The 16,010-nt window shown below is 44.4% G+C and overlaps 1 protein-coding gene across 5 annotated transcripts in view; it reads right to left on the bottom strand.

Moving 5' to 3' along the window:
• LOC110071272 (C-type lectin domain family 5 member A) overlaps positions 1-13,200 on the bottom strand; it is a 29,138-nt gene extending 15,938 nt beyond the window's left edge. The window contains exons 1-5 of one of the 5 annotated variants that reach the window (XR_012084188.2): positions 12,928-13,200; positions 11,471-11,620; positions 1,520-1,570; positions 1,285-1,421; positions 426-538 (exon numbers count right to left, since the gene is read on the bottom strand). Coding sequence is in view for 2 of the 5 variants with exons in the window: in XM_072991841.2 (XP_072847942.2) it covers positions 426-538; positions 1,285-1,421; positions 1,520-1,570; positions 11,471-11,549 (380 nt within the window). In the remaining 3 variants the exon portion in view is untranslated. Of the gene's footprint in view, positions 1-425; positions 539-1,284; positions 1,422-1,519; positions 1,571-10,924; positions 11,217-11,470; positions 11,621-12,927 lie in introns of those variants that run through there. The other 4 variants (XR_012084190.2, XM_072991841.2, XR_013541326.1 and 1 more) reach the window with 4 other exon arrangements.
• Positions 13,201-16,010: the final 2,810 nt, after the last annotated feature.

The raw sequence follows: 16,010 nt of genomic DNA, 5'->3' as shown, positions 1-16,010 counted from the left end.
TATTGGCAGAACTGTCAATGACTGTCATTGACTGTCAATGGAGCATATTATTATGATCCATTGACAGTCAACAGGTTACTGCCAGTGTATTCAGCAGATGCACTGCCCTCCCAAATGGATGTGTAGACAGACTGTTCCTCCTAGTGTATTGAAGAGGAATGGTTAATCTATTCCACTCTAGAATTTACAGTGTGTGCAGCTTCATGCAAGGAGGGGTGATCCCCAAGGCATGCTGCTGAATCCCCCCTTCCCCTATGTTAGGCAGCCACCTAAACGGTCAGCCATGTAAACCAGGCATGGCTGCCACATGATTCACTGTCTTACCCTTGACTACAAATGTATAAGGTGGGTGAGCATGACTAGTGATAAGTGGGATGCAGGAAAGTGGTTTGTCTTCTTTCACATCATAATGAAGATAAACCTACATGTCAGGGTCATACACTGTGTTGTCAATCCATTTCCATTGTCCACTGGAGCCTTTCTTGGTTAGACCAATGAAGAAGTAGTTGACACCTTCTGTTCTCTTCTTTAGAAACATCTGAATAGAATCAAAGTGCAGGAGGAATAATTATTTCATGCCAGATGGGTTACTATTATCCTTGCTCTTTTTTCTTTTTCTTTCTATCATTGTATGCTATCAACATGCTACCAGTGGTGGTGGATTTTGGAACGTAGGAGAATAGTCTTGGTTCACACACATGACCAAAATATTCTTTTGATTCCCTCTTTTCAATGTTACACCATGAAAAATACTTACAAAATACAAAAGGACTAAACAAAATGCTCTCATTATCCTCTTTTCCCAAAAGTAATTAGTCGCAACTAATAACAGTACTCCTGTCTTGGCAGTAGGTGTTAAGAGAACTCCAGAAAGCAAAACTGAAGCATTTTATTGCGGAATGCAACATGGAAATCATTACACTTCAGCCAATTTTATGGCCTTCAAGGTTAAACTCACACCAAACCTCCCCTCATTCTCTACCTCAGTGCCATGTGAAAAGTCTTGGTAAAAATCCATGCACACATATGATAAACATATGGAGCTCAATGATGTGCACTAAGGAGATAGTTCATCACTTAGATGGATTTAAAACAATTAGAAGCCAAGAAGAGATGCTTAGACACAAGGTTTTGGGGGCACAAATGAAGAGGATAAAGACAAGAGAGTCAGCTCTTTGATGTCAATCTGGATCAGACCCCCATGATTGATTGATTTTTGAAAAACCTTATTTCCACAATTGACTAAATACTCCCTTTTCAAAAACAAACAACGTAGCTTCTCACCAATTCTTCTCTGTTGTTGACGACTGCAAGAGAAGAGTTTAATGAGGCACAACTCTGCTGGCTCTCATCCCATGTTTTCTCTACCACAGAAAAAGAGTAGCAGTTGCCCTCATACAGTTCCCATCCCAGACGGCAGGCTGTGGGGCAACAGAAGAAACAAGAGGCGGCCATATTTAGCGTACATAAAGAAACAGAACTTCCCATTCTCTTTGTGCTATTTTTGTTGCTGACTCACAGTTTTTGTGTCGGTAGACGACTGCGGGACCTTTCTGGAAGATCTGTGAAGCTGAAGAAAAACCCACATTAATAGAGTTGAATAAATATTTGAAACAGCAAGAGGGCACCGTGTGTGATTATTACCTTGTTGTGACTATGATTAGAGATGGGATCTTTGTATTCATATCCCTGGGGAGACAAATATGAATATTGCAGGCACAGGTGGCAGGGAAGTCCAATCCCTCGCCCCCCCGAATCAGTTGTCCACTTAGGGGTCACCACACGATACACATGGTCATCAGCATCCCCGTCACACCAATCGCCAAAGCATCCCGGCTTGTGCTTCCCCGCCTCTCTGCGCTACTGACTACACAGCAGCTGAACGGGGAAACTTGTCATCATCCCCCCTACTTGCCAGATTGGTCAGCAGTGCAGGGAGAGGGGAAGCGCCAGCTGGGCTACCTCCACAATTAGTGCATCAGGGATGCTGCTGGCCACACATGGTGCATTGTCACCCATAAGTGGATGGGCTGGTTCAGTGGGGGGAGGGGAGCTGGACTTCCCCTTCCACCTGTGTCCATGATATTCATATTCCTATCCCCAGGGATGCAAACACGAATATCCCATCTCTAATTATGATATCAATTTAAAACACATGTTTAGAGCAATATATTTCATATGTGCTATTTTCAAGGGATATATTTTATGCTGGTCATGGAACTCCCGTATATTGCAGACAATGTTTTAGGTGAGAAAATGCAGAATTTGAGCAACACATTTAGGAAACTTGTGATGTTCACTAAACCTCAGCTGAAACACACCGGCAGAAGCCTCTTCATGCTCCAAGTTTGCAATGGGGTTTGCATGCATGTGCATATAAGGAAACACCTCCCTTCCCATACCTTCATTTTGTCTGCTTTTGTCTTAAGACTGCCTTGTCAGTAACATTTACTCGTAGTGTAGGTGTAAAGGAGTTAGTAAGTAGTACAGTTAACGTTGCAGCAAACGGTGTCACAAGGCACCGCGTGATTGTGCCATGGCTACAGCTGTCTGTCCTGTGGAAACTCTGAACACGTCTTTTCTGCTTGCACAATTGCCAGTTTTTAAGGAAGCAGGATTCCGCAGTCACCATAACCCCTGGCTTTTGATATTTATTTATTTATTTATTTATTTATTTATTTATTTATTTATTTATTTATTTATTTATTTATTTATTTATTTATTTATTTATTTATTTATTTATTTATTTATTTGCTGGATATACGACAAGCGCTACTCTGGGCAGTTGACAAATTGAAGCGTAAACCCCACATAAGTGTTTGTTGAGCAATTTGGGATGAAGAAAAGTAATTGGCATGGGTGTCTCTAACTACGCGGGTCCTTTATACCCTTCTCCCTTTGGCGAAGAGGCGCTACTTTCAAAGGGTAAACGTAAGTGTAAACAAAGGACGAAATAAGAGGTGCCAGCTCCTCTCCATTTGGACAATTGTGCCTTGAAATTAAACATAAATACCTTGCCCCCTGCCCCGAGGTGTTGAAGGCCAAAGGCACTTCTAGTGGGCATCTTCATTTCCCTGTTGTGACTGTACACGTCGTTTTGTCATATTTTTACAGGGTTTCAAGAACATGTTTCACTAGAGACCACTTGAGATAATGACAACAATAACTGGGTGCTACCAAGTCAATTCTGACGTAGGGCAACCCTTTCCGGGGTTTTCTAGGTAGAGAGTGTGACAAACCCAGACCTACTGGGATCTGCCACACGTTAACTAAGCTGCCACCAACCATTCCCTATAAGAAGTCACACAGACCAGGGATGGATTTTCAACAAATAAAAGAATAAGGTTTATTTAATACAACACACAGGGAAAATAAAATGCTCAGGTGAATAAGATATAGTAACGTGGCTTAGTCTCATTCATATATGCATACAGTTTGGTTCACACAGAACCCTTAACTTGAAGCACAGACCCTGAACCTATCAGTTCTGGCTAACCAACAGACACCTGAACCTATCAGGTTGGTACTCTGACACACAGTAGTACCCTGTCTGACACACAGACTCCCACTCAAGCTTCTTCTCTCAGCTCTTCTCCAGCGTCTCCTACCTCCCTCACACACGCCCAACCTATATATACAGTACAGCCCCTCCTCCTGATGTCCCGCCTTCCACTCCCCATAGGATGGAACTTTCCCTCCAAACCCATGACAGACAGGTAACATCAGTGCTGTATGTAACACCTCCCCTCTTTATAAGTTGTTTTGTAGGGGGAAAGCTAAGGTGCTTTTCACCAAAAAACAACCTGGACCCAAACAAACAAAACCAGTCATATAATAACATACAATACCATACTTACTTATACTTACACTCTATTAGGCATTTAAACATTTACCATTAACAATACATCAAGTTACCTTTATTCATACAAACCAACATGTTTAATAAACAGACACATTTGACTTTTGGTCACCAAAATATATACATAGTCCATGTTTCTTTCGCCGTCTTCATTCTTCAGGTCTTCTTGACAAGGCGTCAGCAACACAGTTCACTGACCCCCTGACCACCTTCACTTCAAAGTCATAGTCTTGCAGGTTTAAAGCCCACCTCATAAGTTTACTATTGTGGGTTTTCATTGTCTTTAACCATTGCAGTGGTGAATGGTCAGTGCACAGAATAAAATGTCTTCCCCAGATGTAAGGCTTGGCCTTCTGGATCGCGTAGACTATGGCCAGGCACTCCTTTTCCACGGTTGCCAAATGTCTCTCACCTTTCTGGAGTTTCCTACTCAGGTAGGACACTGGATGCTGGTCACCATTTTCATCCTCCTGGCAAAGAACTGCTCCTACCCCGCTGTTAGACGCATCGGTGTAGATGATGATCTCCCGGTCGAAGTCTGGAGCACGCAGCACTAGATAGTTGATGAGGGCCTCCTTCAACCTCTGGAACGCCTCCTCACAGTCGCTGGTCCACGGGATGCGGTCATCAGTCTTCTTCCGCGTCAGATCGGTCAGCGGAGTCGCTATCTCGCTAAACCTCGGGATGAACTTTCTGTAGTAGCCCACCAACCGAAGAAATGATTTGACTTTTCTCTTGGTGTTGGGTCTAGGCCAATCACGAACGGCTTCTATTTTGGCCTCTAGGGGTTTTATCACTCCTCCCCCTACCATGTGACCCAAATATTTTATTTCTGGGCTACCCAGCTGCAGTTTGTTCTCCTTGCAGGGCCTAGGCCAAAGCACTTCCTCCCCTGGGTTAAAGTGCCTCTCCCTGCCTTCCTGGTCATCCCAAGCTTTCTTTCTGACCTTTTGAGCTTGCAGGGTCTCTGCTGCTAGCTCTAGGTTTCTCTTTAGGTCATTCCTTAAAGAGTCTAGGTATGTCACAACATCTTGTGGGTCATCCTGGGTGATCTGCTCCCAATTTTGTTTGATTAAATCAAGGGGCCCTTTCACCCTTCTCCCAAACAAGAGTTCAAACGGACTGAACCCGGTACTGGCTTGTGGCACTGATCGATAAGCAAACAAAAGGGATTGCAGCTTCTGGTCCCAATTGTTTGGATTCTCTGCCAAGTAAGCCCTAATCATGCGCATTAGAGTCCCATTGAACTTCTCAGTTAACCCATTACTTTCAGGGTGATAGGCAGTGGTTTCCTTGTGTTTAATTCCACAGATTTGCCACAACCGTTTCATGAGCTTCGATGTAAACGATGCGCCCAAATCTGTGATTATTTCTGAGGCGAATCCCATCCTGGACATATACCCCACCAAGGCATCTGCCACTGTGTTAGTTTCAATGTTGGTCAAGGGAATGGCTTCAGGGTACCTCGTGGCATGGTCCACAATGGTGAGAATGAACCTGTTCCCCCTCTTTGTGGCCTTGGGCAAAGGTCCCACAATATCCACCCCTATGCATTTGAACGGAGTGTCAATCACAGGCAAAGGGCACAACTTTGCTTTGGTCCTGTCACGGTTATTCCCCTGCCTCTGACACACATCACATTGTTTACAGAACTCCTTGATCTGCTTCCCTATTTCAGGCCAGTAAAAATTCTGTGTGATTCTCTGCTGTGTTTTGTTCACCCCTAAGTGCGCAGCAAACATGTCAGAGTGCCCCCTCTGTAAGATCATGGGGCGATACTTTTCAGGTACCACTAGCTGACTTCTGATCCCATCTCCCCCTTTTGAGATATTCCTCAGGGTCTCTCTATATAAAATTCCCTTTTCCTCTCGAAATCTCACTGGGGTTTCAGGTGTTAGCTGGGCGTCTGTCACCTGTTCAAAACACTTTTGGAGAGTGGCGTCTGCCTTTTGCTCTTGGCCAAATCGGCTGTCTGTGGTTAAAGTTTCCACCACAGCTTCGGAACTCCCCTCTGCTTCCGTCTCGGGCTCATCAGTACCCCCCTGAACTGTCCCCGTGGTGACTTGTGAGCGTGTAATCACTAGCACCCGTTTCACATGTTCAGCCAGGTCATTTCCCACGAGCACGGCTGCTGGCAGAGTCGATGAAATCGCTAGCCGCCAAACTCCCCTCCAGCCTTGAAAGTTCACAGGTACCTCCGCTACTGGCAGTGAGATCACCTGCCCCTCAATCCCTGCCACTTTCATGCTCTCATTTGGGATTATATATTCCCTAGGAATAATATCTGGATGGCACAGGGTCACCTGGGAACAAGTGTCCCTCAGCCCCCGATACTGATGGTCAAGTATTCCTACGTCCACCCCTGCTGTTTCAAACAACTGAGAATCTGTTCTCACGAGCAAGCAGCGCTTGACCTCCACAAGAGGACCATTTTCCTCAGCCTGATCAGCAGATGTAACTGTTCCAGATTGAGTAGCCATGGCAACAGGCTCCCTCAGTGACAAGGAGCTTTGCTCTTTCTGGACACAGAACACAGCTTTTGGCTTGGTTCCACTCGAATCCTGAGGCACAATTCCTTTTAGCTGCTTTAATTTCTCACACTCTGAGATTAGATGGCCCTTTCCCTGACAGAAATAACATTTTCTGCTATATTTTGAGTCTTTCTCATCTTGTTTTGGTTTTCCCTCCAAAATCTGAGGTCTTGGTTTCACGTCTGAGGGCTTCCCTTCACCATGGGCCCCTCCCCCTTGCTGGCTTTTCCCTGGTCCCTGAGAGTACTTGCTGTAGGTTTCTTTAGGTTTCCCCATCGATTTCCCCTCACCCAAGGGCTTTCTTATTTGGGAAATAAAATCTGCGATCTCGGCTGCCTCTGCCACAGATTTCGGTTTCCTTTCCCTCACCTGGAATTTCAGTTCCCCATGCAGGACTGAATAGAACTGTTCCAGCGCTATCAGGTCTTTGAGCTGCTGGAAGGTCTCTGTCCCCTCCTGAGATAGCCATTTCTCTAGCAGCCTCACCAGTTGGGCCCCCACTTGGGTAAAAGTCTGCTCTGGTTTCTTTGTGAGTGACCTGAATCTTTGCCTCAGCTGTTCCGCATTTATCCCATGTCTGGCAAACACCAGTTTTTTAAACTCTGCAAAATCTTTCATCAGTTCCTCTGGCATCTCTGAATAGACTTCGGCCAGGCTGCCACTGATTAAAGATCGCATAATGGTCATCTTCTCAGTTTCCCTTACTGAGAAGTCCACAAACGCTCTTTCCACTAGGGAAAAGAACACCTCAGGGCAATCCCCCTTGTGGTATACAGGGAATTTCTTCAGGTCAGTTTTAGACAATTGGCCCCCCTCAGAATCCCTATTGTTATTATTGTTCTGATTCATCAGTTCCAATTTTCTTAACTCAAACGCCATTTTCTCTCTCTGCAATTCCATTTCCATTCTCTGTCTCTCTAATCTTTCTTCTTTTTCAAATTGCCTCATCCTCAGTTCATGCTGTTGGGCTATGAGCATTTTCCTGAGTTCTGGGTTCTGTTCTCCCGTGCTGTCACCCTGCACTGAGCCAAATTCATCCTCAGAACCTTGGTCTACTTGGGGGTCTTTCACTTCACCCATCTCTGCCATTTGGCTTCGAGTCAAGGGCATAATCCCCCCCCCCCCAGAACAGGCTGCTTTCAAAAGTCAAGCCTCAAAATAAAGCGACCACTTTTATTTTTTCTTTTGCCTCAGAACCAGCTTTCTATAGATTACTGCTGTTCTTCAGCACTAACTTGCAACAGTTGCGAGCCAGAGTCTACCCCCCTCTGCTAGGCCTCTCAGCAGGCAGGCTAAATCACTTCTACTTTACAGGTTTGCCTCAGCTTTTTTCCCGCCAAACCAGGCTGCCTCAGAGCTCCCTAATCTAGTCTTCCCAGTTGGCACGTTCTTCCACTAGCGCACCTCCCCGTGAGGTACACCTAGAAGATTACCTACGCGCCCTCAAATTGTCCCTGACTAGACCCCCCTTGCTCTGGGCACACTTGCCAAGACTTTGCTGGACCACTGGACAACTGGACCAGTCGTATCCCACACGCTGGACACCAATCAACGTGACAAACCCAGACCTACTGGGATCTGCCACACGTTAACTAAGCTGCCACCAACCATTCCCTATAAGAAGTCACACAGACCAGGGATGGATTTTCAACAAATAAAAGAATAAGGTTTATTTAATACAACACACAGGGAAAATAAAATGCTCAGGTGAATAAGATATAGTAACGTGGCTTAGTCTCATTCATATATGCATACAGTTTGGTTCACACAGAACCCTTAACTTGAAGCACAGACCCTGAACCTATCAGTTCTGGCTAACCAACAGACACCTGAACCTATCAGGTTGGTACTCTGACACACAGTAGTACCCTGTCTGACACACAGACTCCCACTCAAGCTTCTTCTCTCAGCTCTTCTCCAGCGTCTCCTACCTCCCTCACACACGCTCCACCTATATATACAGTACAGCCCCTCCTCCTGATGTCCCGCCTTCCACTCCCCATAGGATGGAACTTTCCCTCCAAACCCATGACAGACAGGTAACATCAGTGCTGTATGTAACAGAGAGTATTTAGAAGTGGTTTCCCATTCCCTTATTCTGGGGGGGGCCCACCCTGGACCAGTGCAGCTTGTCCAAGGCGACACAGGATGGCTCTACCCACAGGAGGCACAGTGGGGGAACTGAGCTCCCAACCAACCTCTGGCTCCACAGCCAAATACATCTCTCACTGAGCTACCCAGCCAGCAATCAGTTAAAACTTAAAGGCAATGACAGGACATTGGGTTTCTAGGTACTGTATCTTGAGTTATCACCCCACCGGTGGCTTAACTATGCATCAATACGCTAGCTTTGTCTGAAATGATCAAGAGCTGACCAGAACATTTTCTCATTTCAGATTTTAATCTCAGTCATTAAAATAAGCCATCAAAGGTGTTTAGACTTATTTGCTTGGTATTATCATTGGTCAGGGCACATGATTAGAATTCCTCTTTTATTTAGGCAAAAACTATTGAGAGCTGAAAGAACCTAAAAGTTCAGTCTCTCTCTCTCTCTCTCCAAGATTCAATACTTATATGTTTTCCACAATGAGACAAATAGCAGCTGAACAGTGCATATTTGCAAGTGTGTATTTAATTGGGAAAAACTGTCTGTAGAAAGGACTATACAGTAGTCTGGACAATATTCCATCCTAAACCTCCTTGGCCCATTATTAACCTACTATAAAACATCAGGGGGTTGTAAATTTGTCCGTATGTTCTGTGCTGTCAAATTGGAACTGACTTATAGTGACCCTAACAGGGCTTTCAAGGTAAGTACAGTGGTGCCCCACATGACGATGATAATCCGTTCCATAGAAATCGCTTTTTAGCGAAATCATCGTCATGTGAATTGCGATTCCGCATTGGAATGCATTGAAACCCGTTTAATGCGTTCCAATGGGGAAAACAGTCATCATCCAGCGAAGATCGCCCGTAGGGAAGCCTGTAAATTTTGAAAAGATGTATGAACTACCAGGAGTCACATTCTGATTGCTGAGCAGTGCAATCCTATGTATGCTATTCTGGGTCAAACTAATTAAGACGCTGAGCTCATGTTTTAGAAGCTGGTAGCATATTTATCCTCCAATGAGGGAACATCTCAAACCTTCATGCCTGAGCAGTTAAACTTGCACCTTAAGCCCATATTCACCCCTTGATGACCAATCACAAAACAAATAAAGATCATTTACAAGTAACAGGAGAAAGGAAAACTTCTGGTATGACAGATACACAACTTTTACCAGTTAGAGGAACTCTTCTTTGAAATGTGAGTTGAACATCATGTCTAGTTGGACTGTAGGAACTATGATCCATATCATTCAGTCCATAGGAAATGTGTTCAGTATTTCACCCTAAACATCTTCAGAATGGCATCTAATTGAACCCAGGTTCCAGAAGGGAGTCAAATCAGTTCCTTCACTAAAATACGAAGCTGTGTTTCTAATCTAGTACTGTTGGTTCTACAGAGAAAAGAACATCAGACCAAGATCATTGCTAATCTTGTCATGTGAGATCCTTTAATATGTAATGCACGTGGCTGAATATAGGATCTTCAGAGTATACTCTGTACCAGAGAATTGTGCTTTTCCTAAAAGTAAATTCATTTGGACCAATGTTAACTAGGGCCATATAAACAACTCATTTATGAATGAGAATGGGTTGGATCTATATGTGAGAAGGAGAGAACATATGCATTAGATCCTTATATCTCACTTTGGAGTAATACTGTAGCTCGATTGCACACACGGTGATTTCAGTTTTCAAACATAATGTGTCTTCCAAATTACAATCTATTATGGCTGTTTGGCCAAGATCCTGTCCAGAGATTGGCCACTAATGTAGAACAATCAATTACAAAAAACAATTAAGATGCACATTTTCTGACGGAAATATACAGTTTAACTGGTGTTTAAACGACAAAAACTTAACCTGGGGTTTTTACATCAGAATTTATCCAGCGATAAATTAATCAGGTAGGGAAAATGTGTGTGTATGTATCCCTGTTGTCAGGCAATAGGATCATCCATTAACTACATAATTAAAAACCCTGCTATTCCTCCCATTCAAAGTAGGGGCAAAGGGGGAGGAGTCAATTCATGGGCAAGATTTCTCCCCTTTGTAGACTAAAACTCTATCAAACAAAGCATGCCTGGGTGGGGATGATGACATCACTGCCAGGGAGAGATTAAAGAGACCCTGTTTCAGTCCTATGCATCTTACCAACAATCAGATTTACTGAGGAAGAGTTGGACAAGCCCCAGGATTAAAACAGAGACTCCTTAATCAAGGGCAAGATGTTGCTGCTTCTGTCACCTCGGAGAAGGGGGTCAGAGTGCTGCTAATTAAAAAGCTCCTACCCTGATCCCAAGACTTGAGACTACCTGTACTGCATTGTAAATATAATGTAAGGTAGATTTCAGCTGCAATTTAAACACCCTCTTTTCAATGTAAAGGTAATTACATTGTAAAGCTTTCGATTTTAAAGCTTACTAACCTTCCAGTTGCTGATCCTGTTCGGCACAAATGGAACAGAAGGCCACACCGGCACAGTTGTGCAGGATCGACCACTGCAGCCCTTGTGCTAATGGTGATCACTGCTGGAAAAACACAACTTTGGTTGTGCTGGAAAAACACAAAGTTTGGTTTGCCTAATCAGGTCAGATGCCTCTGTGTGGGAGCCCAGTTACAATCCATAACATGAGCAATTTGAAATAATCAGAACCTGGCCTTCATCTTCAATATCTGTCCAATTGAAAATCATGTTTTTGCTTTTAGAATCCTGAATTAAAAAATTGTAATGATTTTTTATTTTTGTTTTTAAAATCCTGAATTAAAAAATTGTAATGATTTTTAATTTTTTAAAAAAATCAACTGATCCTTTTGGAAACTGTACTGAACTTCGCCTGGTGGTTTCCAAGGAAAACATCTAGATGGAAGAAATGTAGAAAATGAATGATCTGAAATACAAAAGGCGAGGTTGTTCGCCAAAGACAGAGGATTGCACCGGGAAAAAAGAAATAAAATTCAGTGTGATACTCACAATAAAAAAGAAACAAGGAACTGCTGATTAGCTTAATAATCAAGATTGCTGCAATTTGACTCAGGAGGTTCCAGTTCATATTAATCTTGCAGATTAGCTATAAACCTCTCCGTGTGAAATCTTCGGATAAGTCTTTGTGGCCGGTTGGATCTAAAATGTAAATAACAGCCAGCACATATGTTTGCACCCTCTTTCTATTAATAAACTTCCTCTAGTGAGGTAAACTCTTCAGTCCTGGGCAAATGATAATTATGGATTGTTATCTGTCTTTAGATCTAACAACAATAAGAAGGTTCTGTTCAGAGATGAAAATACCAAAACCTGGCCTGCAACTTAGCAGTATGTAGCAGTTAATGGAATCATTTGGCCATGAGCTGCTTCCCACAAAAGTGAGTGAGCTTATTCTATCTATCCACTTTATTTTGAAGATGAAGCCTAAGTGAAGGTGCTAACTTTGATGTCAACAAGGCAGCACATCCACATTTGGTCAAACCCTAAACTTTCAAAGGAGCTGAGCCTATTTTGGAGATAGGGTCCTTCACCTTGTTCTTGTAACAAGATTACATCTAACCCAGAGTAGGTGCACTGCACTACTGACATCAGAGCCACCACCTTCCATAGGTAAGGCCCACCCAGTCCTGTCAGGTTACAGCACATAGCTGCAGGTATGGATGTGTGAAATAGAGCCTCTGAAACAAGACAGATCTCTGCTTTCTTTTCTCCATTCATTGCAAAGCAAAGCACTCTGAAGTACTCTCCCTCTCAAGTATATAAAGCAGATTGGCAAATTCATTTTAAAAAAAAGGGGGGGAGGAACCTCCAGAATGGAATTCTTGGCCATCTTAATCTCAAAATTCAGGAGCTACTGCTATTCCCAGCATAGAGAGGGCCATATTTAAACTGGTGGCCATTTTGCTTTAAAACAAAACAAAATGGTAGAAGCTCCAAACAACAACAGGATTGAATACAAAATGATTCGGATTGAGCACGAAGCTTCTAAACACCCCAAGCCTTTTGGCCTTGGGTGGATTAATCTGTCAGTTTTGAGTCTGTACTTGGATATTTCAAATGAATGCACAAAGATATTTCTAAATGGTTGTTGTGAGTTTTTTGGGCTCTTTGGCCATGTCCTGAAGATTGTTCTTCCTAACGTTTCACCAGTCTCTGTGGCCGGCTACTTCAGAGGACAGCATTTCTAAATGTTGGCAAGTTGTGTACTACGTTTGCTTCTTACACTGAACCAAACCAGGCCAGGATAGGAAGCAGAGGATTCTAGAAGCCCTTTATAGTCCAAACCTGTAACATTTCCACGCTCTAGATTGAATCCAGCCTCAGCTGGATGTTGCTCAAAGATGTTGCTTTGAAATTCGTCGGATTTCAATTAGTCATGGCTGCCATTTCATGAAGTTACTCCAGGTGTAACCTCCTGGGTAAGCGGAGAAAAGAAGGACACTTACCTGAATTAAAACACATTCGTCTCTGCATTGTCCTTCCTGGAAATCTGCCTACGAGCAGGGCAGAGTGCTGTAGTTTTTTAACTGTCTGACTTTTCACATTGCAACACCACTTCCTCCTTTCCGTTGCTTTCCAGGCTGTGCTGACGTGGTGGTGTGCGACTTCTAAGTAGTCTATCTTAACAAATACATATTCCAAGCTTCCCCTTTTAGGACCGGATGCTCCCACTGTCTGCTACATGTACTTTTTTTCTTTATTCATATCAGAGTATTGCATAATTTAAAATTATGAAAGTATATGAAATGGCTGAGATAGCACTATTAAAGTAGCCTGGCTCTGGTTAAAAATAGTATAACATTTTAATTTTAATTTTATTTTACTTCTTTACTACAGTGCAACTTATTTTTTGATCCAAGATGTTATTTGCTAACATCTGTGGAGGTGAGGGAAGAATCGACTTTTTTTCAAAGGACACAGTGATTGAAATCCAGTAGTTAAGTCACAACTAGAGTAGGAAATTAGTGAGTCAACTCATCTGTATGTTTCATTGATTTAATGGGCCTACTCTAATTACACGTTTGCTTGCTTCCTGTTGACTTCCCTTGCAGAAAAACTTCGGATGCACTGATAGTGTGCCTTCAGCAAATGCCACTAGCAGCAGCAGCAGCGTTGAGAAAATAAGCACACCTTGTTTACTTCTAAGCCTTCTTTGCAGCTCAGAACATGGCCACTGCTTCCTCACCGCAAAACAAGAAAGGAATGCCCATGGCCCTTGTTCAGTAGAAGTGCACACTAACAAAGAGAAGGTTGTCCAGTGTGAGAAACAAACTATGCTCTCTCTCACTCAAGCATCAAGCACAAAGCTACAGGACCAGGGAGCTTATCTTGTTATGCAGTGCCAGCAATGTGCTGTAGCTTTCCTAACCAAACTCTTAAGTGAAGTGACTTTGCCTAGGACAAAGCAAGGGTTGAAAGACAGAATTGGCAGTTACATTAGGAGTAGAGATGGGCAGGAACCGCCAGTTCGGCAGTTCATTCCAGTTCATTTACTGGCTGAGCAGGTGCTCAGAAGTTCCCAGCCCCACCTCTGCCTGCCGGTGGCCATTCAGAGGCAGCGCCCTGTCTTCCCTGCCCCGCCTCCTCTGGCAGGCAGCCACTCAGATGCTCAGAGGAAGTGGGGAGGTTAAGATGGGGCATTGCCTCTGAGGCAGGGCTGGGAACCGCTGAACACCTGTTCAGCCAGTAAAGGAAGCAATGAAACAGCGGTTTGTGCCCTTCTCTAATTAGGAGATATTTTGGAATGCATTTGCAGCACCCACTGTGAATGTGGGTTCTTAATTCTTTCTTGACAACTTCCATCTGCTGTTCCTCCTCCACAATTATTCCTCTCTTGACATGTTTATTTTCTGATCTTGCAACCAGGCTGGAGGTCAAATGTCCTCAGGGAGGAAGTGAAGATAGGAAGGATTCAACAGGCTTCAACCAGCCAGAGTTTGGACAATAATTCCCAGAACCCAATATGCAGCACAGAGAGTATGCGGTCTGGAAGATTCTGAGAACTGCACCCAAAAAAATCACCAGGTGCTCCCATCTGCTACTTCTCCCTCAAGAATGACTCCTTTACAAATGTACCTTTATTCAGTAGACAAGACTGGGGGCCCTGTTTGCACTTACATGCAGTTCCAGCAAAGGACAGAGGAATGCTCTTATTCCTGTAAGGTCCTTGCAGCTGTGGTACACACAGATAACAGGAGTGAAGGGAATACATAAAAGAAAAGATAAAGTCAGATTCCATATTTCTGGCCTTTATCTATTTCCCATTAGTACTGCCTTCTTCCCTTGTTGAGTTCCACTTTCCAGTGTTTTCTTATTATTATCATAGCACTTGCTTCAGTTACCATATACTGTAGGCTAATATGTGTGACCTTTGCTGGATGCCCAGAGGAAAGCAGAAAACCTCCAGGGCCTCTGGTCAATCTGTCATGGAGGAAAACTTCCTTCCTGACCCCCAAAAGCTGCACTCAGTACTACTATGGGCATGTGAGGAGGAACCATAAGCAAGAGATCTCCTTCCTCCTGCCCTCTCACTCACCGGGCTCTTAATGGAGTCTTGCTTGTTCAGTCAGTCACCTCTGTGGATTTGGTTATGCACGGAAGTCTAATAGTTTTGTATTAATGCGCAGCATAACAATCAGAGAAGTAAACATGCAGCTCCTGAGGTTTTATTTTTTGCAACGAGCATCATTTGGCACATCTGAATGTCAAATACCCTTCCATACCTTTTCCTTTCTGGATTGCTGAGGAATCTCTTTTCATCTTCTGACACTGGGCGTCTTGTTTACAATTTCCATATACAGTGGTGCCTCGCATAACGATGTTAATTGGTTCCAGAAAAAAAAATGTTATGTGAAAACATCGTTATGGGAAGCACCATTTCCCATAGGAATGCATTGAAAACCGGTTAATCCGTTCCAACTGGAACGGATTATCCGGTTTTTTCCCTCCCCCCCGCGGCTTGGATCTGACCCATGGCGGCTACCTCAGCCATGGCTGGACTCCCTAGAGTCTGGCCATGGCTGGGGTAGCCGCTGCGGTTACCCTTTAAGCGGCGGAGACAGGCTGGGGGGTGGATCGGGGAGCTTGAAGCCTCTCTGCGCCGCCTACCCAGGTCGTTCCCGGACTTCTGGAAGTCCGGGAACAACCTGGGTAAGCAGCGCTGGGAGGCTTCAAGCTTCCCGATCCACCCCCCAGCCTGTCCCCGCCGCTTAAAGCACCTTGCGCCGCCTACCCAGCCCTTTCTCGGACACCTAGGTGTCCGAGAACGGGCTGGGTAGGCGGCGGGGGAGGCTACCGGCATCGGGGACAGGCTGGGGGGGTGGACCGGGGAGCTTGAAGCCTCTCCGCGCCGCCTACCCAGGTCGTTCCCGGACTTCTGGAAGTCCGGGAACGACCTGGGTAAGCAGCGCTGGGAGGCTTCAAGCTTCCCGATCCACCCCCCAGCCTGTCCCCGCCACTTAAAGCCTCCTTGCGCCGCCTACCCAGCCCTTTCTCGGACACCTAGGTGTCCGAGAACGGGCTGGGTAAG

Source organism: Pogona vitticeps, chromosome 2 (genome assembly GCF_051106095.1).
Source record: "Pogona vitticeps strain Pit_001003342236 chromosome 2, PviZW2.1, whole genome shotgun sequence".
NCBI lineage: Eukaryota > Metazoa > Chordata > Lepidosauria > Squamata > Agamidae > Pogona > Pogona vitticeps.
This window is presented reverse-complemented; position numbering and strand designations above follow the sequence as displayed.